The 26,373-nt window shown below is 40.2% G+C and overlaps 1 protein-coding gene across 1 annotated transcript in view; it reads left to right on the plus strand.

Moving 5' to 3' along the window:
- LOC140228446 (adenylate cyclase type 10-like) overlaps positions 1 to 25,377 on the plus strand; it is a 48,300-nt gene extending 22,923 nt beyond the window's left edge. The window contains exons 12-35 of the mRNA XM_072308665.1: positions 398 to 474; positions 2,832 to 3,015; positions 4,683 to 4,744; positions 5,700 to 5,865; positions 6,739 to 6,931; positions 7,633 to 7,719; positions 8,620 to 8,897; positions 9,469 to 9,694; positions 10,285 to 10,447; positions 11,251 to 11,497; positions 11,702 to 11,797; positions 13,065 to 13,384; positions 13,746 to 14,037; positions 14,757 to 14,985; positions 15,390 to 15,533; positions 16,639 to 16,814; positions 17,468 to 17,618; positions 18,639 to 18,730; positions 19,335 to 19,453; positions 21,069 to 21,165; positions 21,739 to 21,854; positions 23,131 to 23,248; positions 23,686 to 23,884; positions 24,875 to 25,377. Of these exons, the coding sequence (XP_072164766.1) occupies positions 398 to 474; positions 2,832 to 3,015; positions 4,683 to 4,744; positions 5,700 to 5,865; positions 6,739 to 6,931; positions 7,633 to 7,719; positions 8,620 to 8,897; positions 9,469 to 9,694; positions 10,285 to 10,447; positions 11,251 to 11,497; positions 11,702 to 11,797; positions 13,065 to 13,384; positions 13,746 to 14,037; positions 14,757 to 14,985; positions 15,390 to 15,533; positions 16,639 to 16,814; positions 17,468 to 17,618; positions 18,639 to 18,730; positions 19,335 to 19,453; positions 21,069 to 21,165; positions 21,739 to 21,854; positions 23,131 to 23,248; positions 23,686 to 23,884; positions 24,875 to 25,222 (4,180 nt within the window). The 3' untranslated portion in view covers positions 25,223 to 25,377. The remainder of the gene's footprint in view (positions 1 to 397; positions 475 to 2,831; positions 3,016 to 4,682; positions 4,745 to 5,699; positions 5,866 to 6,738; positions 6,932 to 7,632; positions 7,720 to 8,619; positions 8,898 to 9,468; positions 9,695 to 10,284; positions 10,448 to 11,250; positions 11,498 to 11,701; positions 11,798 to 13,064; positions 13,385 to 13,745; positions 14,038 to 14,756; positions 14,986 to 15,389; positions 15,534 to 16,638; positions 16,815 to 17,467; positions 17,619 to 18,638; positions 18,731 to 19,334; positions 19,454 to 21,068; positions 21,166 to 21,738; positions 21,855 to 23,130; positions 23,249 to 23,685; positions 23,885 to 24,874) is intronic.
- Positions 25,378 to 26,373: the final 996 nt, after the last annotated feature.

The raw sequence follows: 26,373 nt of genomic DNA on the forward strand, positions 1-26,373 counted from the left end.
CCTTTGGACCAAAAATAGGCACAAATCTATTCTGTCAATAAATATGAAGTCTGCTAACCTCTTGTATATTTTCAAATCCAGTATTTCCTAGCTCTGTTTGTCTTATAATGTTTCAAAAATAAACACAAACTAGCAAGGTGATTATTTGATGACGTACGTCAATTCATGAATGCAAAACAAGAAATGATTTTTTTTATTTATTATCGATTTATCTATTCATTATTATTATTATTATTATTATTATTATTATTATTATTATTATTACTACTACTACTTTTATTATTATTATTATTATTATTATTATTATTATTATTATTATTATTATTATTATTATTATTATTATTATTATGTATTTATCATTATCATTTCTATTTTTGGTAATGTGTGTGACTTGCAGCCAAGCTTCAATCGGTGTTACCACTGGATCATCTTTCTGTGGTGTTGTGGGACATGTTCACCGTCATGAATACACAGGTGTGCTATTTTCAATCTTTTCCAATATATCTGAGTCGTGCTTTATAAGAAGTACGTTGGCAGTAAATGTTGATATGTGGAATGATAATCAGGTAGTTTGGTGTGACATGTCTTCTTCTTATGTCATTTCTGTGTAACACATCACTACGTAAATGTGTACATGCCCAATCTATTCTTGTCTGTTTTTATTTTCTCTATCTTTTTCGTCTAAAGGTTTTTATTAGCATCCACTTTGCGATTCTTTATGTGACTGTGTTTGTGCTTGTGTGTGAATGTCCTTTGGAATTCATTTTTTTTTTTTTTTTTGGGGGGGGGGGGGCAAAGCTCACATGGGTGTAATTTGGCACCCCTTTGATTAAAGGACAAGTCCACCTTCATGTACATGTGGTTTGAGTGAATGCAACAATATTAGTAGAACACATCAGTGAAAGTTTGGGGAAAATCGGACAATCCGTTCAAAAGTTATGAATTTTTACAGTATCTGTGCAGTCACTGCTGGATGAGAAGACTGCTACACTGTATGATGTCACATGCGTACAACAATATAAGGAAAATAAAGAGAGAATTTCACAAAACTTTACTTCTTGAATAAAGTGCACATTTCTTCGACTTGTTACTGACGTATGTTAATGGTAATATAGGTTTTCCCGGCCATTTTCGCACTTTTTTCAGTCCAATTCCTAATTGCTGCATTCAATTTAGCACAATTTAGCCTAGATGGCATGTTCGGTATTTCAATTCTATAATCTTTTCATTCAAATTCATTTTGGAGCATTCAAATTACCTTTAACATCATTCGAATCAGCACTTTTTCAGTTCAAATACGTAAGACAAGCACCATTTCGCAAATCGTTCATTCAATTTAGCATGATATAGTCACGTGATCACGTATACGCTGCGCTCGTTCATTCGAATTCATTCTTGGGCATCCAATTTCGCATTTACTGCAGTCAATTTAGCAGACACGTTTATGCTTTGATTCCTTTCTTCATTTTCATTCATCGTAGGTATTGTTTGCAAGCATCTTGACATTTCATATTTTCGTATTCATTCTTTATTCTGATATCATCTTTGCAATAATACTTTCAGAATATGTGTATGTGTTTATACTGTTCGATAGCATTATTTCATCCACAGATACATTAATCTTAAGTTTGTTTTGACATTGATTGGGAGAAGGAGGTTTCAATTTACATCGTGATTATTTCCTTCATCTGCATGGTTCATTATTTTCATGGGGTGGGTGCTATATTGCGTTAATCATCATTAGAAATAAAGTTCTTGGATCAGCTCTAGAGATCAATTTGTCAGGGTTATTACCCTTAAATGCTTCTATGATTCTTTCCCAGTCTTCTTGAGAGACACGCCTGTATCTAACTTGTGCTGCCATGACTGGACATAAGAAAGTGAAGTGAATCTATGGTACTGGTGCATGTATAACATGTATAGAAGAAGAGGGGCGTTACAGAACAATAAACTTGAGTTATTAAGGATCAAAGATACCTTTACTTAACAGTGTGTGGATGAAACAAAAATTCACATTTAAATACGTATAAATCAAGGTTCTCAATCTCACCTTTTCAAAACAGAAATAACATTACGCCAATTTGAATGAACATATCTGGAATTTGACTGCCCATACGCGAAATTGAATGGCTGAAATACCATTTGCCGCCAGTGCTGGCGAATTTGAATGACTGAAGAGCACGTGCCAATTTGAATGCCCGTTTTACGAATTCGAAAGGCACATTTGCGAATTTCATTGATCGAAATGCTAAATTGAACGAACAAGTTGCATTTTTGAATGACAGAATGTGCAGTGACGAGGATTTTCGCTAAATTGAATGAACCTTTTATCAAATGGACTGACAAAAGTGCGAAATTGGCCGAGAAAACCTATATTATTCCCCCTGTCTTCTGAAAGAGAGAAGTCGAGTATTCCTTTGTTATGCGAGAAAAGTGAAAATATGTTGAATTTTCTTTATTATTTTTTTATATCATTGTACACATGTGACATCACAAGCTATACTAGTCTTCTCATCCAGCCGTGACTGAGCAGGAACTTCAAAAATTCATAACTTTTGAACGGATTGTCCGATTTTCCTCAGACTCTCACTGATGTGTTCTATCAATGTTGCTGCATTATCTCAGCCCACATGTCTATGAAGGTGAACTTGTCCTTTAAAAAGAAAGGGGGAGACTTGTTGGTGAGGCAAATACACTGCCATGGACTCATTTATTTGGAGGCAACAAACGCCAAAATCACGTGCAAGCAGTGAGGGTAAGACACTGCGATTGATTTTGTTTAGTGACCTGAAATTCAAGGGTTCCTTCTGTGCTCTTTATTGATCCGTCAGTGATTGGACGGAAAGTGAACATGGCGGCCCGACTGATGATGCACTACCCGAACAAGGTGTCTTGCGACTCGGAAACGTTTCACCACTCGAAGCAACCTCGCGCCTTCTTCAACGAACTTCCGCTTCGGGAGATGAAGGGAGTGAGCGATGCCGGGGTCCTACACGAGTACATCGAAAGAGAAGAGTAAGAACACTTGTTTTTTCATCGAATTCGATTTTTCATCACAAGTCTCCCGTTGACCTCGGCTCATATCATCTTAATTAAATTTCTGTTTCCTTTGAATAAAATCACGAAGGATTACTCGTATCATATCATTGTAAGATTGACATGACTTAGCAGTCGTGACTTTAAAGGGTGTGTACAGTTCTGGTCCGAGGTGAGGATTTAGCTTTTAACGTTTTGCGAGATATTCAGAAACCACTCTATGAGATGTCAAAGAGCATGCAATTCTAAGGGGTATCAAAAGTTTATTTGATGAAAATCGGGTTTGAAAGTGGCAGAGATATCCAAAAACAAGGTGAAACAAAGAGATCCTAATAAAGTTGTGGCCTGTAGTCTTTTGTTATCATGACTTTTTTGGATATCTCAGCCATTTGAAAATCAATTTTCATCAAATAAATGTTGAATCCTTCTTGAAATTACATGGTCTTTCATATTTCATAAGAGGTTTCTCATTATCTCACTTCGGAATGTAAAAAACATGAATCCCCACCTCAACCAGTACTGTACAGCCCCTTTAAATGAGAAGATGTTTGTAGTTGCTAACCCAATCAAATATTTAGAATGAAAATGAGCAAACCAATTCCGTATTGGTTTAGACATCATATCATCATGTCACTGCCTCATCCTATTTGCAAATTTGGTTGAATTGAATTGAATTGAATTGAATTTATGATCTCATATCTCCAAAAAAAAAAAATGCAGCACATATCACTGGACAAAACTTAAATCATCAAACAGTTCCAAACATAAAAACTTCTTACAAAAGAAAGTAGATGAAATTATGCTATAGAATAGGTAAATGACACAACGTTATATTCATTCAAAAAAATGACGGAAACGAATCTTTGAATCTACAACGAATAGAAGTGAATAGAATATGACGGAACCGACAAAAAGCAATGCTTGTAGTTCTTTCGGTTGAGTGTGTCCTTAAATTATACAATTAAAGAAATCTTGAGGTGTTAGTTTTCTTTAACCATTGGGATTTGAACCTGTCGTCTTCAGATGACAGGTTCGAATCCCATCCTTTCTCCTACATGTTTGTTAAATATTATAGGTCAGCGGTTGCGATCTTACAAATTTCATTTGTACAGAGAGACAAAAACTGAAGAAAATTCTTGCCTCAACCTTCACCCCTCTGCTTAATAATCTCTTGCTTTCAAAATGAAATTTTGACACGTGAAGTTTCAATAAGAATATAGATATATTTAATTTTTGCTTATGTAACTAATGATAAACACAATAAAACTGATAATACAGAAGTCACAGAAGTCAGCGTAAATAGAAAGTGGTATTTTCTGCATACGTCGTCGTTTTGGCCAAGTTGCTCAAATGAGGCATTCAGTAAAACTGATCGATGGTAATATGCTTTCTCAGCATCTTTACCTAGACAAGTGAAACTTTATACCAACCGCATGCCAATTGCTAATGCAAATATAGAAATTCTAGTTGCCCCTGACGTTGTAAACGAATGTTCACCATAATATTTAAATCAATTTCCTAACGACAATGGCAGTCAACGTAGAGAAAGTTATTTTAACATTTACCGGCAAAGTTTGGTATCATAGCTAATGTTGAAGTACGTTTTCATGATATATATGTGTCTGCTTTGTTATGTGATCATTTAGTCGCAGGTTGTCATCTGGATTCAATGCCCTTACTGTTCCGGAATACGAGTACCCTCTACTTGGTAAATATTGTACATTCTCTTTTGAATATTTGAGGTAACTTTTGGAACAAACAGGAAAAAGTTTGGTCAGGCTTGTGGGATATAAAACACAATAGGAGAACACAATACAGTTTCCCACAAATTAATGTATACAGGTAAATGTGTACGTAAAAGCGTGAGTGTCGAGCATGTGCATCTTTGTATGGAAAGTTACATGTGCAGCCACGCAGATTACATATTGCAGTGTGCATCGTTAGGTCATACACAGAGGCTGCTCTCTCCCATACGCCATTGAGAAAGCTGAAAGAAGGCTTGTTAGTCTCCTTTAAAGGGGCATTCCGGACGATTTTCACAATTCAACATCATGTGGTACATAAATCAACAGCTCCATATATAGATTCGTGTAATTTATTGTTGCCCTTGAGCAGAGAAACCAATAAAATGAAAATCTTAAACAAATTACACTGAACAGTGTTGATGACATCAGAGCCTCACATACTTCAGAAATGTAGCAGTGTAATTCCATTACAATACCCCCTGCTTAACAAGTACACCTGTGAAGAATCTATGCATGCTTTCTTCTTTTGTTCTGCTTCCTTGCGCCCCAACTCATGCATTCTTATGGTGAGGCTGCCATGTCATCATCCTTGTTCACTGCAATTTGTTATAAATTTTGGAAACATTCTCATTTCTCATCCCAATCACTATGAATTCAGAAACTCTGTACTCGGTTTCACTAATTTATAGTTGTTCAGGTGTTAAAGTATGAAAATCATCCGGAGGTCCCCTTTAATCCTCTGTGTGTTTTTGAGTGCAAGTTTGCGCAGAAAACACCATAGCGTTGTACACGCTGTTCAAAATCCCTGCCACAGAAAGGGGTAACTGTATAAAATGGTGTGAGGATAGAAAATGTGGGGTTGTGAAGAGTGGCATATCAATTCCGATGTTTTCTATTTTCTAACCACGCTCTGCGCAGGACGCGCCAAGGAGATGGAAATATTCCTCCGTGAGCTGGATCTCATCAGCCAGCACCGGGAACGAGGCGAGCATCGCCGCATCATCGTCTTCCAGGGAGACCCCGGTATTGGGAAGAGTCGCATGCTGGATGCGGCCATCACGGCTGCCTTGAAGGACGACTACACGTAAGACACCGTCAACCTCACGCGTCGAACAGCACGCATTCGTGCCGCCAACGTTGCCAAGTCGTTCATGACGTAATATAATTAGCCTGTCACTTCAACGCCAATGATAATCCATAACGTCGGAGAAACATAATTGGATGGGCAGTATTCCAACCTTTATCTTTGTTTTCAATCAGTAGTCCTTGATAGATAGGAGAGGAACTTCAATTCACGTCGAGCGGATGGAGGGGAAAAAGGGCGAATTTATTTCATATTACTTTGTATACCTGAGTCTTATCATTGTGCAAAGTCACCGGAACTAGTCGTTACTGGTTAATATGCAAGACCGTTCTTTCATTTCCCGACCCTACAAGAGGATGGACATTTTTCGTGTTACGGGCCAGTAATCATCTTCATGAAGATACATTAGTATGTAATACTACTAAGATTTAGATCTGCAACGCGAACGCTAGAGATGACGCTATTAGGCTAAAACGATGTTCTGCACATGCGCAAGACAGCTGTTTCCATTGTTCTACCCTATTTTAGATATTGCGTCGTCATAGCGTTCGCGTCGCAGATTTAAAGCTCGCTTCTGATTATAACCCTAGTGGTAGTAATAAAAGTTATGTTGGTACAATGTATTTCAAATAGCAATCGTCATGGCGTTGTAATGATTGTTGTCATTATCATTATATCCTCATTGTCAAAAACATCATCATTTGAATTGTCATTGTCATTTCTTATGATCATGGAAACATAACCATCATCACCATCGTTGACATTGCTATCATCAACTCATAGCAATCCAGTCTTTCACATATCAATGCCCCTACGTTGGACAACGGTGTTGACGCCAATCGCTCTTTCGTCCCCCTGCCTTCTTTCTCTCAGGGTAATCCCCCTAGCCCTTACGCTGAACGACTCTGGCACGCCGTACTACGTGGTCAAACTCCTCATTGCCATGCTACTGGAGATGGAGGACTGCGCAAGCCACGTGGAGAGGGAGCACGCCCTCATCGAGCATGTCAAGGACGAGAAGCTGCGAGAGGATCTATGCCTCCTCAATGACCTACTCGTGCTCAAGGTTTGTAGATGTTATAGTCCTCGGATATAAAAAGTCTTAAACTGGGCCAACATCAAATCAATGGATTTCACAAATGCTACAAATCTTCTTTCTTAAACGAAATGTGTATATTCCCTAAACCTACATGTACCATTAAGGTTTGTTAAAATGGCAAAATAAAAAAATAATTTCCATGTCCTTTGTTGGAGGTAAATCAAATGCCTTTTCGATATCCTTGAAAACTGAATTTTCTTGAAAGTCCCTTTATATTCCATTCATAACTATCTACTGCCTTGACATTACAGATTGCTGTCGGGAGTTTTCATCCAAGGAGTAGCGCACGATGACTACACCAAAATTGATAAATTTTAAACGTATTCTCCGATTTTCCTCAAGCATCAAGATAATTTTGCAGATTTATAGGCACTTGCTGCATCCGCACATTTTATATGTTTTGAGATGCTTTCCATTTTATTGGAAGTTAGTGTGTATATCTTTCATCTTAAATGAGGGATAATTTGCACATGAAGCTGGTAATTAACATAATGTATCATTTTAATTCTTGCTACGTGGGATGGGTTGGTACTGGTAGAGTTTATCCACTGCTTTGACTCAGTCCAACATACACAATTCTGTTGGTAATAAAATCTTCCATTTAGGCCTCATATTAGTACGTTTTAGATTTGTCATTTGATCTTTTCTTTCTTCGAACAAAATTTCAGTTTCCCATCAGTCCGAGATGTCTCCATATGAACAGCGAGCAGCAAACCAATGCACTTCATAATCTGCTGGTGAAGATTGTAAATCAGGTATACTGCTATCTGTCTATTCAGCAATTGCGCATGTGTGCCCAGTATTATAGATGTCTCATAATATCTGCTAACTTCTTTCAAATCATTGATATTCTTGGTAATTTCATTTGTGTGTTCTTTTTTTAATTCTGTAATCAACATTCTCAGTACAATGCATTTCCCTTGTCAGCCCAGAGAACTAGTACATATTTCCCACTGTTGATCAATGTCAGTGACTATTCCTTTTTATTCCTATCATATTTCCTCACAAATGGGGGGTCGTATATACTCCTTTGTCACAATTGAAATGTAGCTTGAATTTCTAACATTCTATGCAAAGCTTAGAGATCTTTAACCAATCAGACTTCGGGATTTGAATACACTCTATATTTGAAGAGTTTGTTCGCAAAAACCGATAAGTCCATATTTGTCAAATGGGGATATTTGCGATTAAAGATCAAGAAAAATAAAGAGAATAATAAGAAAAATTTTGCTTCTTTTGATCATAACTTCAAAAATGTACCTTTTTATGTAGTGACCAATATATCATTTAAAAGGTATTATTTTGTACTTTATGACAGAGACCGTACTTAAAAATTTTCAAAAATGGACTTATCGGTTTTTGCGAACAGACTCTTACAATACTTTGATGCGTCAGTTCGAGAGAGACTCAGTCTATAATACCTCAGAACATAACCCTGAAAATCACCTGTGAAATAACATTGAATCTCCCTTCTATTACTATATCTATTATTTGTCTGTCTATCAGTCTATCTCGGCGGGCTCCCTGTGAATCAAGGTCCCCATGAAGTCCAGCAATGACGAAATATATAGACTGATGATGTAGCACGCTCCATACATCTGGGGAAACGTTTGTAAACGCATTACTTTTATTTTCCTATGTGTATCATCCCATAGTCGACGTCGGAGCAGTGCGTGATCTTCGCAATAGACGACGCACACTTTATCGACAACGACTCGTGGCACTTCCTGGCCCATCTAGCCGCGAACTCGTCGGCGGTGCTTCTCCTCACTATGCGGCCCTTCTCCGACATCCAGCCGTGCCAGACGGCGATGGGTGTCCTTAGCAACCGTAACTGCTACCACATCAAGCTGGGACCGCTGGCCAAGGATTGCATGGCGGCTCTGGCCTGCCAGATGATGGACGTGGTTCAGGTGCCGCAGGAACTCGTGAGGTGTGAAGCTCGTCTAGGAAGAATTTAATTTTGTTTTCTTACTTTCTTGTAGCTGTTTTATGTGCATTATTCTGAAGGGTAGGGATGATTGACTTCACACTCTCCAATTGAAGGTCTGCGGTTCGGTTTGAATGTTTCATGTCATGTCATGTCAGTTTCATTCACTTGGCTCAAAATAAGCGTTCTCTGTTCCTTGGATCATAAAAGCTGTGTGATGACTATAATTTCTAGAGAATTCCACTGGTATCGTTTTGATGTGTTTCAGTGTTGTCACATGGTTAGCCTCATGATAGATATGTAACTTTGACGTTGCATGTGTAAGATAGTACAAAATCCATCTCTTCCCTGCGTAGTTTTACACGTGACCCAAATGATTTCGTTTAGCGACGTTGTCATTTCATATCTATCATATTCAATATTTCTGTGGTAAATGATTTGGGATACGATCTTGCCACCCATTTTGTTCCCACAACTAACAAGTATTAAGATCATATGTATTGGGCAATGTCCGATTTTTTTCTTTCTCCGTATTTTCTTTTTCGGGGGGGGGGGTACAATTTTGCTATTTTAGAATCCTCCAAGAGAAGAGCCACGGTATCGCTTCCTGGTGCGAGCAGCTAATCCGGGAGATGTTCTCCAGCGACAAACTCCAGCTAGTTCCGCACCGCAGTCCGGAGGCCACCCGGCTGACCGGCCAGATCACGCCCGACCAAACGGCCTTGCAGAAGCGACGGGAGAGCAGCAGCAGCGGCTACTCCGGACGGCTACCGAGAAGTCGGAGGGCGAGCGTCGATGAGGTGAGGTGCCCCTACGTCATCAGTGACGCAATTCACGCGCCATTGTTGTTTTGTTTACCAGAAGTCAGAAATGTTGATGTAAAGGAGAGAAAAAATGTCATCCCGATCTACGATCTACATGAGGTGTAAAAGTCATTTACTAAATAAACTAGACCTAGCAGTCTGTGACGTAGAAGCCCAAATTTAATGGCAATTGTGATTTTTTTCAATTCATAATCATCCCCTGGTGATCGGCTGAACTTTAAAATTTGACAAACGAGTGTTTGAATCAAAACTTTAGATTAATATCGTTGTGATACCACTTATCACCACCTCAACACCACATTATTGCTTCAATGGGAGGAGCGGTTTTAGTATTTCGTAACAGTACTTTTTTACATCATCGTCATCATCGTCATCGTCATCATCATCATCATCGTCATCATCATAATCATTGCTATGATAATGATTATCGTCATTGTGATCGTCATAATTACTTTAGTTTTGTGGTTTTGATTCGACCACTCATATTTCACTTGCGTTCTAATTTAATTTTCTCCATGATTGATGATCTTGATTTGAAAAAAAAAAAAAAAAAAAAAAATGAGCAGTCTGGACCGACGATAAGCGTACCGGCCGAGACGTTGAGACGACTGCAGCAGCTGGCGCAAGGCATCGATGACGACGAGCAGGGCGAGCGAGGGGCCAGCGTCGTGTGCATCGTGGCTCCTGGAGTGCAGCTACAGGACATGGAAATACCCAATTCTATGAAAGGTACTCCACTGTGAAGTCATTATATTATACAAGCATACATGTCTCTAGGAATTAGGAAACGTATTGAACGTGATAGTGATGCAGTACAATGTATTGCGGTATATTCATCACTCTCATGAGATGCTATTCTTTTCAACGGAATGAAAATCGAAATCTTGAATGAAATTGCATTGTTCAAGCTCAAGTTCAAGTTATGGTTTATTTCCTATAAGAAGAACAACGCATGATTTGCAGCCCAAAGGCTGAACTTATCATGTTTACAAAGTAGAAATACACAGAAATGAACCATTGCTCATAAAGTGATACGTATGTAGGAAATTGCTGTGAGAATGTAATACATCAAAATAAGTAAATACAAGACAAAATGTTCTAAGGGGATATAAAAAAATAATAAAACGAACTTTCACAGAAATGGAGAATAAAACGATAATGAAACAATTCTGTATAATCATTAAATTACTGCGAAGATCAATATGGAATATCACTTTTTTCCCTCTCTGTGAATGGACCCGTTTTGCATTTAAACTGTGTAAAATTGGGCACATATAACTTAAAAAGAAATTTTGGTAACCAATCTTTACAATGTGATTCATTTGATAAATATTCGGCAAACTCAATACATTTTTTTTTTAATCTACCGTAGTTTCTAACTGTTCTTATTCACACGTGTATAAGATTATTTTCATAATCGACATAACTTCTCCCAAGAATTGTTAAACACATTTTTTCTGTATTTTCTCTAAACTTTCTACCTGTTCTGATGGCAATATTTGACTCTTTGCGATTTGCAATTGTGTTGCTAGGCATCATCGTGTCTCGCATCGACCGCATGAAGCCCACCCAGCAGCTCATCGTCAAGTGCGCCTCCGTACTGGGCATGACGTTCACCCGCCGCATGCTGGAGGCCATTTTGCCCAACAACACGGTGTGGCGGAAAGCCTTACTCCGGCGCGCGGTCCACGAGCTGATGCTGGCGGGAATCTTCGAGTGTGCCTCCTCCTTCCAGGGCAACTTTCACTCCAAGATCAGGAGCACACACGCTGTTGCTTCGTAAGTTGTCAATCCAGAAGTGGTAACTATTGACAGAATGTATAACCAAAGAACGGACTAAGGTAGACGTGCACTTTCTTCTACCTCTGAAATCGTCTTTCTGTTGGCATGCTATGCAGAGAGAATTGATTTGCATCTGAATGTCTTTGCTCTTCTTCTGTTTATTGGTCTGTTTATTTTTTTTTTCTCTTTGGCATCGGCCAGACATGGGCACGGCTACCGCATCACAACTAGGGCCGAGTGTTATTGCGATGGTCTAGACACCGAGCTGAATGTCCAGTCTGTCATCACAAACTGCAGGTAATAACCACAGACCACAGTATGGAGCTACAATACAATGTGCGGTGTATAAGCTCCATGCACATACTAATCAATGCAATGTGTATAACATGGCACAAGCTAAATAGGGCTATGGTAAAATCAGTACAATGTACTGATCATCAAGAAGATGTTGAAATTCGGAACATGTACAAGGTGTTTTTGCACTATCGCTTGTTGTATTATATTACGTGTGCACCTTAGAAATGAGAAAGATGACTGAATGAAACGCATGTCTTTATTATGAAGCACCATTCTCATCACAATTGGCCGATGCTTTCTAAGGCTTGTCGGGGGCATCGTATGCATTTTCAACGCAAATAATCATATGACCTAATATTAGCGAGGAGATAATGGCATCGCCTTCCAAGTCTCCCATGAACGTGGGCTCAAAACTTCAAAAGAAATACTTCTTTTCATCAGTGTGATAGTTGAAGTGACATCCTTTGCATCAAATCAGTCTCTAATTACCATCACATAGCAATGAGATAGCCTTTTTGAGATAGAACAGGTTATACGTGTGCTTTCTAAGACACTGCCAAGCATAATATATATATATATATATATATATATATATATATATATATATATATATATATATACATACATACATATATGCACAAAGTGTAATTTTGGTACAAACCAATGGGAGACATGATGGGCCCGCCTTCTCATTTGCAACTATGTTTATTCGCCTCAGTTTGTATGTTATTTCACTGTCATTTACAGTATGTAGAAAATACAAAAATAAAGCAAACAAAATTTCACGGAATAAAATGAACTTTAGATTATCATGAGTTGCATGCCTCTTTTTTCTGACTTTGATGAACCTTTACTATCAGGTGTGTATGTGTAAATCTCCATTAAGTAAAATCCGCGCACTACGCAGTCCGACCGGTCGCACGACTAGTCGCGCGACTCGACGCTGCACACTGTGCGATCAGACTACTTCGTATATAACTAGACTTACGACTATACTGACGTCAGCATATAACTGTTACGTGATTGGCTGAAAGTACACTACACTGCGACCCAGTCACACAACTGAAAACTGGCGAAGCTGATGACGTCACACTCCTGGTTGCTGGGTCGCACGACCGCTGAATTGTGGCAAAGTCATGTAGTATGCGGTAGAGTTAGGTCAACTTGAAGATGAGAGTGGTGTTTACATATTCTTCATCTACTCAAACTCCTACAATAACTGTCAATAAACAAACTAACAGGAAAATATGTGTCCATTCGTGTCTAGAAACCTGCGGTTCGTCAGCGCCTTGCTGCAGGAAACCCTCTACGAGATGCTGCTGATGGACCAGCGCAAAAAGCTGCACCGGCTCTCCGCCCTCTACCTCGAGTCCTTCGCGCACAGGTGCGATTCCTGCGGCGGGGGAGACTTCCTGCCCGGACACGTCGATCAGGAGCTGGCGACGGACGGAGACGAAGGCAGCGAGACCGGAGAGAAGAAGACCGGCGAGGAAGATAATTCGACGTCGCAGACCGCCCTCAACGTCGCAGGAGATTCGGGATCGACCGGCGGCACCACAAACGCAGGAACTACAAAGACCAGTACTGGTAACTTGATTACCGCGGAAAGTTTTCTCATGTTGACACATTACCAACGTACTCAGAGTGTCAGACTTCCCTCATAAATATGGAAAAAACACTTTTCTCGTGCAAATCAATTTTTGCCATTTTCATCGCATAATCTGTCGAATTTATAGCTAGCTCAAGTTAAAAAAAGAAAGCACAAACCAAGCATAATATATCTGTTTATCGGTTTTCGTTATTGTAAATTATAACTTGTAAAGTTAATTGTTGTGACTATCTTGTAGTACTCAGGAGCTATTTACAGATGTAAGAGAAATAATTCCAAAATAACGCTGAGATAGCTGAGAAATATTATTTGCGGTTGTGATCCCATACCTCCCTGCAGAAAACGAGCCTTCAAAGTCGGGCAATCGAGCAAGTGGCGTGCTCCAGGGCTTCCGGTCACGCAATCAGTCCATCGTGCGACCGCTGCTCTTGAGCGAGGAGAACGGGGAGAAGGAGGTGGACGAAGAGGAGGTGGCGGAGGAGGGAGGGGAGAAAAAGGGGACTCCCGAGGAAGACGCGTCCGACGGTGAAGATATGAAGAGTGATGTCGCGCCCGTGGAATGCCGGATGGGGCGCCGCAACACCATCAGTCTTCGCAAGGGCTCGGTTGACAGTACTCTTAGCATCATCAGGTTAGCTGACTTTTGTTTTTGTTTTTTTAATTCAGATTCCTCTCTTTTGGTTTTGTAGTTGGTGTTGATGGTGTCAAGTATATAAACTTGTTTACGTGCGTGTTCAGTGTGCGTATGCATATTGGCATGTGTGATGGGTTGAATAATATCCTGTCCTGTAATGGACCCAAGGATGTCAGGCCCTGTAATCAATAATGGTAGTGTGAAAGTTAACCATGCCTTTTCGTGTACAAAGCAGCTTCATGTAGATGTATTTCATGCCCTCGGTTTTATTCTAATTGGTATCCCTGAATAGACCGTGAGGTATTACTGGAGTTCTTCCTGGAGCGAACAAGGCCCCTTCTTCCACCCTCCTCCCAACCCCCTTTCCCTCTTCTCTCTTCCTATCTCCCTCTCTAACCCTCTCTCGTGTTCTTTCAGCTCACGTGACCGATGTTTTTGTAGTGTATTGTGTCTGAGGATGAAGACTTACGTTACGAGATCGGAAAACATAGTAATTGAGATGTACACAGTGTTAAACACGGGCAAACGTACATGGTATCGCTTTCATAATCAACTTGCTCAAAATAAAAGCGAAACACAAGGATTAGGCAATTGTCAATATTGCCCATTACGCATACATTTTAAAAATGGCTAGAGTGACATACTTTAAGTCAGTTATTCAACTGCCAAAAGTATGCTTTCTTTTCTCTTCTCAAACTGCATGTTTTCTATCATAGCATCGATGGGAAGTCTGATCAGAACGACAAGGAGGTGGAGGCGAGCCAGCACGAAGCATCCACCGAACGCGAGAGCTTGGATCTCAGGGAGTGCGTCTGTGCCGACATCCTCAACTCCGTCCTGTCTCAAATCGTGCGCCACTGGAGAGCGGCGGGAAACACGGCGAAGACGATCTACTTTATGCTTGAAGCCGGCGCGGCAGCCGTGGCTACGGGCAATAACATGCAGGTACGTTGTGCTGCGATGTTCTAGTTCACAGCAGCAACAGCAGCAGCAACAACAACAACAACAACAAAGACAACAATAGCTAAAACATTGCTCTCAATATAAAAACGATTTTAAACTCAGCAAATGAAACTGAAGACGCGCTAAGTTCTCGATGTGCGTTAACATTTACATTCCAACTGTCTGCAACACTTACATATGTACTAAATTACAAGGCACGAATTGAAAATTTAAGTAGACTTTCCTACTATCATGAGCTTATCAATATGAGAGGGTGAAGAAATTTCAAATTTGATATACATCGTGTACATTAAAAATGAAAAGAAAAAGCGAGGCCAAGTAAAACCAGACGATAACCGATTTTTCATCGAGAGATAACACGCTCACCTCATTGGTCACCCTTGCAGGCGTTGTCTTACCTGAACGAGGCCCTGAGCTTCATTCGGGAGCTGGATGAGGGCAACAAACCCCTCTCGGAGGACCCCAAGGAGCCCAAAGACATCACTATCAGGAACCACGAGCGAGCCCTCATTGAGAGGATGATAGGGCAGGTGAGGCAAAGTTTCTCGTTGCCGTTGCTGGTGGTCCTTTTTCTGTTGGTGGTGGAGATGGTTATGGTAGTAATGGTGGTGATGGTGATTGTGGTAATTGTGGTGATGGTGGTGATGGTGGTGGTGATGGTATTGTTGATGGTAATAGGTGTAGATAATAGTGGTGGTTGTAACGGTAGTAATGGTGGTGTGGCAATCGTGGTAGTGGTGGTGGTAATGGTGGTGATGGTTGTGGTGGTGGTGGTAACGGTAGTAATGGTGGTGTGGCAATCGTGGTAGTGGTGGTGGTAATGGTGGTGATGGTTGTGGTGGTGGTGGCAACGTTAGTGACAACCATGGTAGAAGTGGTATTATTAGTGATGTTTGGATGTTTTATTCATCACAAAAGTGCCTTATTTGCATTTCACTTGCCTATTTGTTTGCCTTACAGGACCTATAGCTCCATGATTCTCTGCTTCATTCTTAAGATGATGATTAAATTTGATACTGCCTCGAATTTCAGAATACGTTTCAGTTCAGTGGTATGCGACCAAACCAAAACAAAACAACAAACGAAAATCATCTTGTAAAACACATAAAACACACACAACGTTAAACAAAGGTTGGTCCGCTATAGTCGATTTTCTTCATAATTTCATCCAAGAAAAAGCAAACAAAGACACAGTCATAGACTTATTTATCCGTATTCTCTCACAGTGCTTCTCAACCACTGGGCCGCTATGTCTTCCCAAAATAAAGATGAGAAAAATTTGCATTTGGTCTACACATGTATCTGGACCTCGAAAAACTTTGAAGGAGCCTCAGAAGGCCTCGAGTTAAAGAAAAGAAATGAAGCGCGGTTTTAGCAGATGTCATGGTTTGATATCCGTTCGATGATATTGACTTTCAATGAATATTCGTTACTCAATGTTCAATAGATATCATGATACATTGCATGGACGATTTCAAATGAAAAAGACAAATTTTATACCTTAATGCCAGTATTCATGTGTAATGATGGAGAGGAAAGATTGTAAAGTGTGAGAGACGGGGAGAAAGAGAAAGGGGGAGGGGGACGGATACAGACGAACAGAATGACAGTCCTACCCAACGCTTTGCCATCCAGGCTATGTTCCGCATGGGGCGTGTGGACGAGTCGATGCCACACTTCCACCGTGCTCTGGTCATCCTCGGCAAGGTCCAGCCGGCCTCGCGGAGCAGCACCGTGGTCAAACTCATGGCGGAGGCCTTCTGTCAGTTCTTCCATGTAGCTTTCCCTCGACGATGCCGCGGTACTGCCAGGTATGTATACGAAAACGCAAGAGTTGTACAACACTAAAGAAACTTCAGCCAACATATCCAGAGAGCACAGTGGCAACGCGTTCTTTCCATTTTAGCTCATTATTGTACTTGATCATTACAAATGGCAGCAAATATCATCCTCCTGTTCGGCTTCGCAAAGTAGCATGTGTTTGTTGGGTTGTTGTTTTTTTTTCACCAACCAACAAACCAAAATAATCATGACACCGGTGATCGTTTGTTTTGCGAATTTTCTCGGCAATCGATACCAAACCTGACTAAAAGCGGTTATCATTCTTCAATTTCTTTGGCGAAAGCACTTGTGTCATCAGATGATTTGCATGTTATTTGTCAATATCACATCTAAGAATTACCTGCAAAGCAGGAGGCCATTTAACAGTACACATACTATCGATAATTATGTACTCAATGAGAGAATAAAGACATGATGCAAATTGAGGTCTTACAGCAGCTTTGTCCAGCTTAGGAAACAAGAAAAGAAAACCACAATCTGCCATAAATCTAGTATAATCAAAATGCGCGATATCTATATCTCTCAGCATTTCCTTGGACTACCTATTTAAGCTGCTTTTTTTTTTTTTTCAAGGGGCGCATACTCAAGTTTTTTATCTCGGGTTTGTTTTTCGTTCCGGAAGTTGTGACGACTTGACTCGGTACAACGAGCAGGCGCGCTGCCTCTCGCACATCTGGCACTTCCACGAAAACAACCGCGACTACATGAGGGCGCTGCTGGCCGCCGTGCAGCAGGTGAACCGAGCCGAGGCAGCCAACGACGACATTTGTGAGGTGAGCATGCAGAGACCTCGCAATTCAAAGGACAAGTTCACCCATATATGTGTGTGAATTGAGTAAATGAAGCAATATTAGTAGAACCAATGAGCTTCAATCTTCTTGGTGGAACACAGTTAAGAAAGTTTGAGAAAAATGAGACAATCCGTTCAAAAGTTATGAATTCTTATAGTTCCAGTGCTTCCATATCGGCAAGAGAAGAATACAAATTTGTGATGTCACGTAATGTACAACGATATGAAGAAAATATTAAGAGAATTCCACAAATTCGGTGTGCTTTTTTTAATGAAAATTACGCATTTACTCGACTTGTTACTGACGTAATATTTCCCCCCCCCCCCTACTTTCTGAAAGAGGCGAGTCAAGAGCTCTTTCATTTTGCTAGAAAATTTTAACGACTGGAACATTAACAACATACGGGAGAGCCTCTACTGTCGTGGTTTCACTGCTCCCCAAGAATGCCTTGGGACTACATCATCTTTACGATGACGTCTAGCATTGCCATGCACCCCGGTATGCATGTTCACATTTGATCCTTGGAGTGATTTTGTCGGTGAAACAGCTAGTTTGCTTAGTGGTGCAAGTGGATAAGGCTCTATAAAAGAAAACGGGGTTCAAATCGAGCCCAGTTCTTTTATATCTGGATAAAATGTCTAGCCTATAATATCTGTCCCTTTTGACCCACGCGTATGAAATGGTACTTGGCAATGCTGGGGTATCGGGGAGAGTCGTGTTTACACTGAAAGAACTTCCCCGGATAGATAAAAACCATATTCCACTTTCCATGATTCAAGCTCGCTTTGCATTGTAAAGGGACTTCGCCATCAGTATCACAAAGAGGAACTCTCTGGAAAATGACAGTTTGCAAGTTTTTCTGTAGTACAGAGCAGTCAATTTTCACAAAAGCAGCAAACACATGAAAACTTGACGTTTTAAATTTGAGATTTCTAAGAGTTGTTTCATGTATCATAGTACATGACATACAAATATGATTATTTGAAAACTGTACCGTGACAGGTCATACGATCCTACAGCAACATGATGGAAACGTGCCAGGCGTACAAGTGGCGGAAACTTGGGCGTCGCTATGAAAAGATGGCCATGGAGAGGTAAGCGTTCTTCCGTAGTTTTAGTTTTAGGACAACATGATCGTGTTAATCCTGGTTTCGTATTAACTCTTAATTATGACGGATATTTACCTATTCAATATTTCAAACTTTGTTAAGAAAGATTAATTTTTTAATGACCACGTGGTTGAGACATATTTTGAAATGATTGGAAATGGGGAGGGGCATCGCAGAAAACTGAAATATCTATAAATTAATCAGCTCTAACTCGTGCTTTATTTCCAGTTTGTTATAGTTCAAGTACCCTTGGTTTCACAATTTCAGCAGAGCATCGCATAGTAGCACACGTCTTGTGGATAAATTATGTCGACCAAGGCAGTGGAAACAATACGATTCTCATATCGTTTCTTAAAGTAGGATGCTAGATACAATGTCTGAGTAAAGCAAGTCTTGACTTACAGAAAAATACGGTATAAGTCTTTAGTTCACCTCAAGTTTTGGGTGACCTTAATTGATCAGATGAAGCTATGAATTTATAGTGTGAACATGATTACTGAATAACGAAATACATAACAATAATATTTTAAAGCAATGTTGTACAGAGAATTAAAGGAATCATATCAAATCGAACGATACCTACATACAGATGTGTCTCCACGCCGACGGAGGTGGGCGCCCGAGAGCTCGGCGTCATCAGTCATCTCTACAACGTCAGCACGAAGACGAGACTTGCCAATGGAAACGTCCAAGGTGCCATAGACACAGGTAATGCGTCGGTCATGTTGTTTCGGAGGTTCCTCCTCTCTAGCAGACAGTCTCTTTCATGAATGACAAGGGAGAGTGGAGAAAACATCTCAGGCTAGTGTGTAATGGACTAAGAAAGTTTGCAGCGGGCAGAATGCGCAAAGGGGAAACATCTCACTTTTCTTCTTCTTGCTCTTTTTTTTTTCTTTTTAAGGATCACCTTTCTTCCCCACTTCTTCGTGCTCTTTATTCTCCTTCTTTTTTTTTATGCCTCCGCAACGAAGTGGCCGGAGGCATTATGTTTTCGGGTCGTCCGTCCGTCCGTCCGTACGTCCGTCCGTACGTCCGTCCGTCCCGTTTTGTTTTTGTCGATATCTCAAGAACCGTGTGGTGGTTTTACATCAAACTTGGTATGAGGGTATATCCTTGGGGGATGATACTTTGTGTGGATTTTAGGGTCACAGGGTCAAAGGTCAAAGGTCACAGGTTATTTTGTGAAAAAAAAAATTGAAATTTCATGTTTTTCTCCATATCTCGCAAATGGTTCAAGGTATCTTCATGGAACTTGGTATATATGCTTGTACCGATGGGCAGTGATTATCTAGGGAAGTTGGGGTCATGGGTCAAAGGTCAGGGGGTCAAAGGTCAAGATCAAGTCCTCAAAATTTCACTACTTTCCTTATATTTATGCAATGCCTGAAGGTTTGGGGTTTTTTTTTAACTTGATGTAGGCCTATGCATGTATTACCCAATATATATTCTGTGGGAAGTTTCTTGCCAAAAGGTCAAAGGTCAAAAGGTCAAAAGTCAAGTGAAAGTGCTGAATTGCACTTTTTCCTCCATATCTCAAAAGTAACTCAAGGTATCATCATGAAAATTACATATTTATGCATGTTCAACCTAACAGTGATTCTCTTTGGAACTGTGAGGTCAAAGGTCAAAGGCCAGGTTTAGATAATGCTATTTTCCCATTTGATACTGAAATTATACTTTTTCTCAATACCTTGAAAATTACTCAATGCATAAACTTATAAAAGGGTCAAAAGTCAAGTAAAAATCATCAGTTCCCCAAATACCTGCACTCTGCACTTTCGTTAATACCAGTGCCCCAGTGTTAGGCCAGTGAAAAACATTGCAGATGTGAATATGATTCTGATTATGCAGAAAAGCACTTTGAGTACAGTGACCAGGGTCCCATTTCATTTAAAAAAATGTAGGATTTCGATTATTGTTTAATTGGAAACTTTCCGCAGCAACACCCAATTAGAAAGTGAGATTCTTGTCGTTACCATGACGCTCATTGCAGCAAGAGTTGCTATTATGTCAACTTGTTATACAACGGGACCCTGGTGGTGAGAGTGGTAATAGTAGTGATGGTAGAAACAGCATTAGCGGTAGAAGGACAATTGACTATAGTACTGCCACAAATCCTACTGCTAAAACTATAATAATCATTACCATGCAGCGTCAGCGTCATCGTAATCAGCATTTTTATTGTAATAAAATCTAACGGGTACAGTCTAATTTTACAGGTACATTTTCCACTGCGCAGCGCGAGTGCATGGCGCATTTTTAGTTTGTGTCTGCTTGTACATTATTTGTTTCTTTGTTTTGTTTTGTTTTGTTGTTTTTATAGGTTACAGCGCGCTGAAGATCGCCGAAAAACTTCACGACAATGAAATGGCAATCCAAGTACTCCCCATGCTCGTCAGAGCGCTCATGGTTGCTGGCAGGTAAAGCAGATGCACGTTACTGCTCATCCAACATACCGTGAAATTCTCATCAGTAGTATGGCCACTAATAGAAACGCACGGCATGGTTGCTTCGCATTAAATAGGAATGCAAGAAACTCAACCTGCTGAAACTGCTGCCACGGCGGCATCTGGGCAGCAAGTATCAACTCGGCTGTGGATATTCATTGATGTTGCAGTCGTTGCTTCGGTAACTTCTAACTGTTGTAACTTACTTCTCAGTACACTAAACGTTACCTATGCCTCGACCTACCGTTTTACTGCTGGCCCTAGAGCATGACATATATCATGACATACAAATTACATGTCAAAACAGGCTTTAGCCCCTATCAAAAACCAGCATTTAGGGCCTGGTTTGTTTGTTTGTTTTTTTTTTTTCTATTCACAATGGAACATGTCACTCAATGAAAACACAAGTATCAGTCCACTTACAAGAACAAACAAACACAAAATAAAACTCAAACCTGCTATAACTCAAGTTTTCGCTGACAAAAACCTACCATCACATCCACATATAAGCCTACCTTCCCCCTCCTTGGATTCTTGTTTCTCCAGATTTGCATCAGCCATCGAAAAGCTTCAGAAATTGGAATACGCAGCCACGGAGGAGGAAGACGTGATGGGCAAGGGGCTTTACATCAACGGCTGCATCGACCTCGTCATGGAAACCGGTAAGTCGAATGGATGCCGACGACGAATCGTGATGATGGAGGGGAAGGCAACGATAACACTTAGCTCACTTTGTTTAATCAAGATGCATTTGATGAGGAAAGGAAGATATCATTGAGTGCATTTGCGTTGTAAAGTTGTTTGTTGTTAAGGCTAGCTTAATGCTTACAAGTAAAGTTACAAAAGTGGTTAAAGGGATGGTACAGTATTGGTAGAGATGAAAATTGGGCTTTAACTTTTTTTGCGAGATACCAAGAAAACACTTATGAAATAGTACAGAGCAAGAGGAATTCAAAGCTTGTTTTATAAAAATCGGGTTTGGATTAGCTGAAACATCCAAAAACAAAGTAAAACAAAATGATCGGAAGAAAATGTGGGTCCCACACTTTATTAGGATCGCTCTGTTTTGGATATCTCGGCCATTTCAAAACCAATTTGCATCAAAGAAACATTGAATCCCTCTTGGAATTACATGCTCTTTCATATTTCATAAGAGGTTTCTCACTGTCTCACCAAAAAGTGATATAAACCTAATGTTAAGTCTCAACCAAAACTATATGATCCCTTTAAGACTACAGTCACGCAATGAGGGACGACTGTAATCTAGTAAACTTTTACAAGAGGTATATGCTTTGTGTGTCATAACCGCTATAAAGAGAAAGTACACTCCCTGATTAAGATATAGTAATCAAAAGTTCAGTGGAAAGAGGAAATGTCCTTTCAAAATAGAATTAAAAAAAAAAACAATCAATTTTTTTTTTCTGTTTTCGCGATCACCGCTGACACTATCTGTCATGATAACATAAGACACTTACACCTCAAAAAATGTTGCCTAATCATTCCAGCTGTGAAATGCTTTGATGCGAAAGGAACTTTGATGCGAAAGGATTTCATGTCTTCTTTTGAAGTTTATTCTAATAAGGGAAATCTTGCAAAGAGTTGAATGTAAACCAGTGAACCAATAAACTAGTTTTGTAGTGATGCTGACATCATCAACTCATTTAACATACATTAGTAATTTTGTGACCAATATCAATACTCGTATCCCACAGAACAATGTCAAATATGAATTTCCGCACGTTTCTTGTTATCTGCCTTTGTTCTATCATTGCATAAATTTATCTATCGAATCTTATCTGAACATGGTTTGCAGTTCTCATTTGTTCATAGACAAAAATACATCAAACCAAACCCATGAAGTAAAGACTGTTAAATTATGTTGAGACCACTTTTAACAATCACAAAGTATAAACCAACTTTGAACTCATGTGCGTGCAGGTATCTCGTTGGAACGCCACGATACCTTGATCCAGTTCTGCCGCCAAGCGGCCGGAGAGCCAGCCTTCTCGATCAACAACATGCCGAGATTCCATGTCATGGCAGCACTGGCCTTGTGGTGAGTCCCACCATTTCTCTGTGTAGCCTCTTCTCATGATTCGCTGAGAATTTGTCTGGAATATTGAAAAGATGGAACTTGAACACAAAGAAAAGGTAGATGATACATACAGCACATGATACAATGATTTACAAAGTCAGGACGTTCGATCAAGGTTTTGTTTTACCATAATCATAGCGTACAGTATACAGGCTTACATGTCGAGAACATCTGCAGGGTGTTTGCACAAGGCCTGCCCGTCATGGTAAGATTTTTATTTTTTTTATTTTTTTTTGGAGGGGGGGGGGAGGGGGAATCTCAGCGATACAAAGAATAGGAAAGAAAATACAAACATTTGGTCTCACAGATAAAACATGCCTACATATTTTGTCACATGTCAGTTAAAAAGTGCACATGTGTCTTCTACCCCTAAACACCTGTCTGTTATAATCATCCAGGTACGCGCGTCTCGGTCGCTTTGAGTCGTCCTGCGAGTGGCTGTCTTCGCTGGAAGTGGTCATGCCGGTCAACAAGTCGTGCTTCTACTCCATCCAGGGTCTGACCAAGCTGGCGGAGTGTCACCTGGTCAACTACTTCAACTGTCTCAAGAACGCCTACCAGAACACGAGGGAGCGGTCGCGGTCACAGGCGAAAGAAGTGAGAATGATTGTCAGTTTGCATGGTTGGTCAGTGCTGATGACAATTACTGGAGTCACATGAGGCTATAATCTACGTACTCCTCAGTACGGCTATGTTTGCACATGATGTAATTATCAGTCTGTACAATAATTTTCACTGGCATTATGTGTTGCACCTAAGTTACTATGTTGGGTGCGCTAAAAAGGGAATCCAATGATAGCAGTGGCAATTAACTTGCTTCAATTTCAGTGTGCCTTAATTATTTCTAGTTTTTAGCAATCTAAACTCTCCCTATTTCCACTCATTTGACATAAAAACTGGCATCGCAACATAGCGTGCTATGTCTCAACCCCGATGTCGCCATTTCCTCAGGCTCATTGATAAACTAAAGTAGATGTACCACTGTATTTATTATTTTATTTATTTATCAATTCACTTTTCTATTCATTCATTTGTTCATAATTCTGGGGAAGTATCCCGGGGAAATATCGTCGAATATGATTCGGGGTCAACCTGTGTTTGATGAGGACATGGGTTCAAAGGGGTATGATACCCAATTATAGATATTTGTGGATTGAGTGAACGCAGCAAAATCAAGACACTTCAGTGAACTTTGAAGAAAATCGGACAATCCGTTCAAAAGTTATGAATTATTAAAATAAAGAACAGTAATATGGAGAAATGTGAAGTGAATTCAACATATTTTCATTTTTCTAGTATAACGAAAGAGCTCTTGACTTACCTCTTTCAGAAAGCAGGGGGATTATGTTACCCTTAACACGTGTCTGCAACATGTCGAGGGCGTGTGTATTTTTAATAACAAATAAAATTTTGAGGAAGTTTCTTAATATTTACATCATACCATTGTCCTGCTGTGACGTCACATACTGCTGTACTTTCTATGAGGTATTCTACTAATATTGATGCATTCACTTAATTCGCATATTTATGTGGCTATCATTCCCCTGCAAGTGATCACTGGCAGCGATACTCTTGTCTTGCGTTCAGGTCCTGGATCGCCTCAAAGTGGAGGTCCAGTGGTTCCCGGTCTTCCTGCCGAGGCTGTTGCATCTGAGAGCCTACTACCACATCCTGCAGGGGAACAGCCGGCAGGCCAGAAAGCTGCTGACCAAATGCATGAAGGTCTGCGACAGAACCGGCAACCTGATGGAGAAGAGATGGGCGCAGCAGAGTTGGGAATCCTGGGCCGACCCGTCCGGCGACACTCTAAAGAACCAGGAAGGGGCGTGGTTGGCCAGGTCCACGGACGCCGCGAGCCGCCACAGCGGCGGGCAAGCGTCTGAGGTCGAAGTCGTCAAGTTTCTTCTGCCCTTGCCGCGACAACCGACAGAGTAAACGATGGTGCTTATCAAACACTCGACAGTAGCTTTTAGATTACTCAGATTTTATCATTTTTGTATCCAAGTTCGTGCGGATATGATATAAATTGCAAGGGGCTGACAGACGGCAGGCATCAGCTGGCTGTAGCACGACATCAGGGGGGCATTTCATGAAGGAACTTGTCGGATAAAATGTCCGACAAGTCAATTATATCCGACAAGTTTTGAGAAATTCTTGAGTCTGATTGGCTGGTCTCTCTGAACTTGTCGGATATAATTGACTTGTCAGATATTTTATCCGACAAGTTCCTTCATGAAATGCCCCCCCCCCCCCCTGATCACCGAACGGCGATCGTGGCGTGTAACGTTACCAAATCGTTTCCTTTAAAGCAAACATGTCGCACGATCAGATTTGCTCTAACAGAGAGAGAGACCGTAAAGTAGTTATAAATATGTCTTGTTACTTGACAGCATGCTATACTAACTTGGTCTTTTTCTCCACTTTATTTTAAGAAAGCGTTATTCAGTTGCCTGGTTAAGTTCTTAGAGCAGGTTATGCGTGTTCACCACCATGTGTGTGTATTGTGCGCTTGATTGGACTTTCGTAGGACTCATAGTCGTGATTAGTTGTCTCTTATGACAATATTGCATCCTTCCTTTTTAAGAGTGTAAATAGTTTGCAGTATTGATCAAATCATACTGATTAGTGTTTTACAGGTAACGATTTTAGATTCAAAATTAGATTCAGAACAGCGAATGAAAGAAACGAATTTTGTTTAAACAGTCCTATATCCGTAAAATGAATACTGTTATCTTATCATCAAGATAGATTTTTCAATATAAGTGGATATCATTTCTGTTAAATCTTTCCATTAATCCGCTGTACAAATATGCTGCATTTCTGACATGTATTACTCTAGTAATACTGCTATTCTGATCTATCAGCTTATCTTCTTTGGTAATGTTCATTTTATGTCTTCTGAATCGTTTCGCAAGTAGATTTCTGCCATGACATCATAGATGACATTTTAAATGTGCTTTTTATCACTTTTCAAACGTTCTGCAAAGGCAGCTTTACATTCTTTACAGTTATTACTGGAGCAGGTTTTATCGTCACCTTGTCTAAGTAAAAACAAAAAAAAAAAAAAAACGAAAAAAAAATCCTTA

This window comes from Diadema setosum, chromosome 1 (assembly GCF_964275005.1).
Source record: "Diadema setosum chromosome 1, eeDiaSeto1, whole genome shotgun sequence".
Classification (NCBI taxonomy): Eukaryota; Metazoa; Echinodermata; class Echinoidea; order Diadematoida; family Diadematidae; genus Diadema; species Diadema setosum.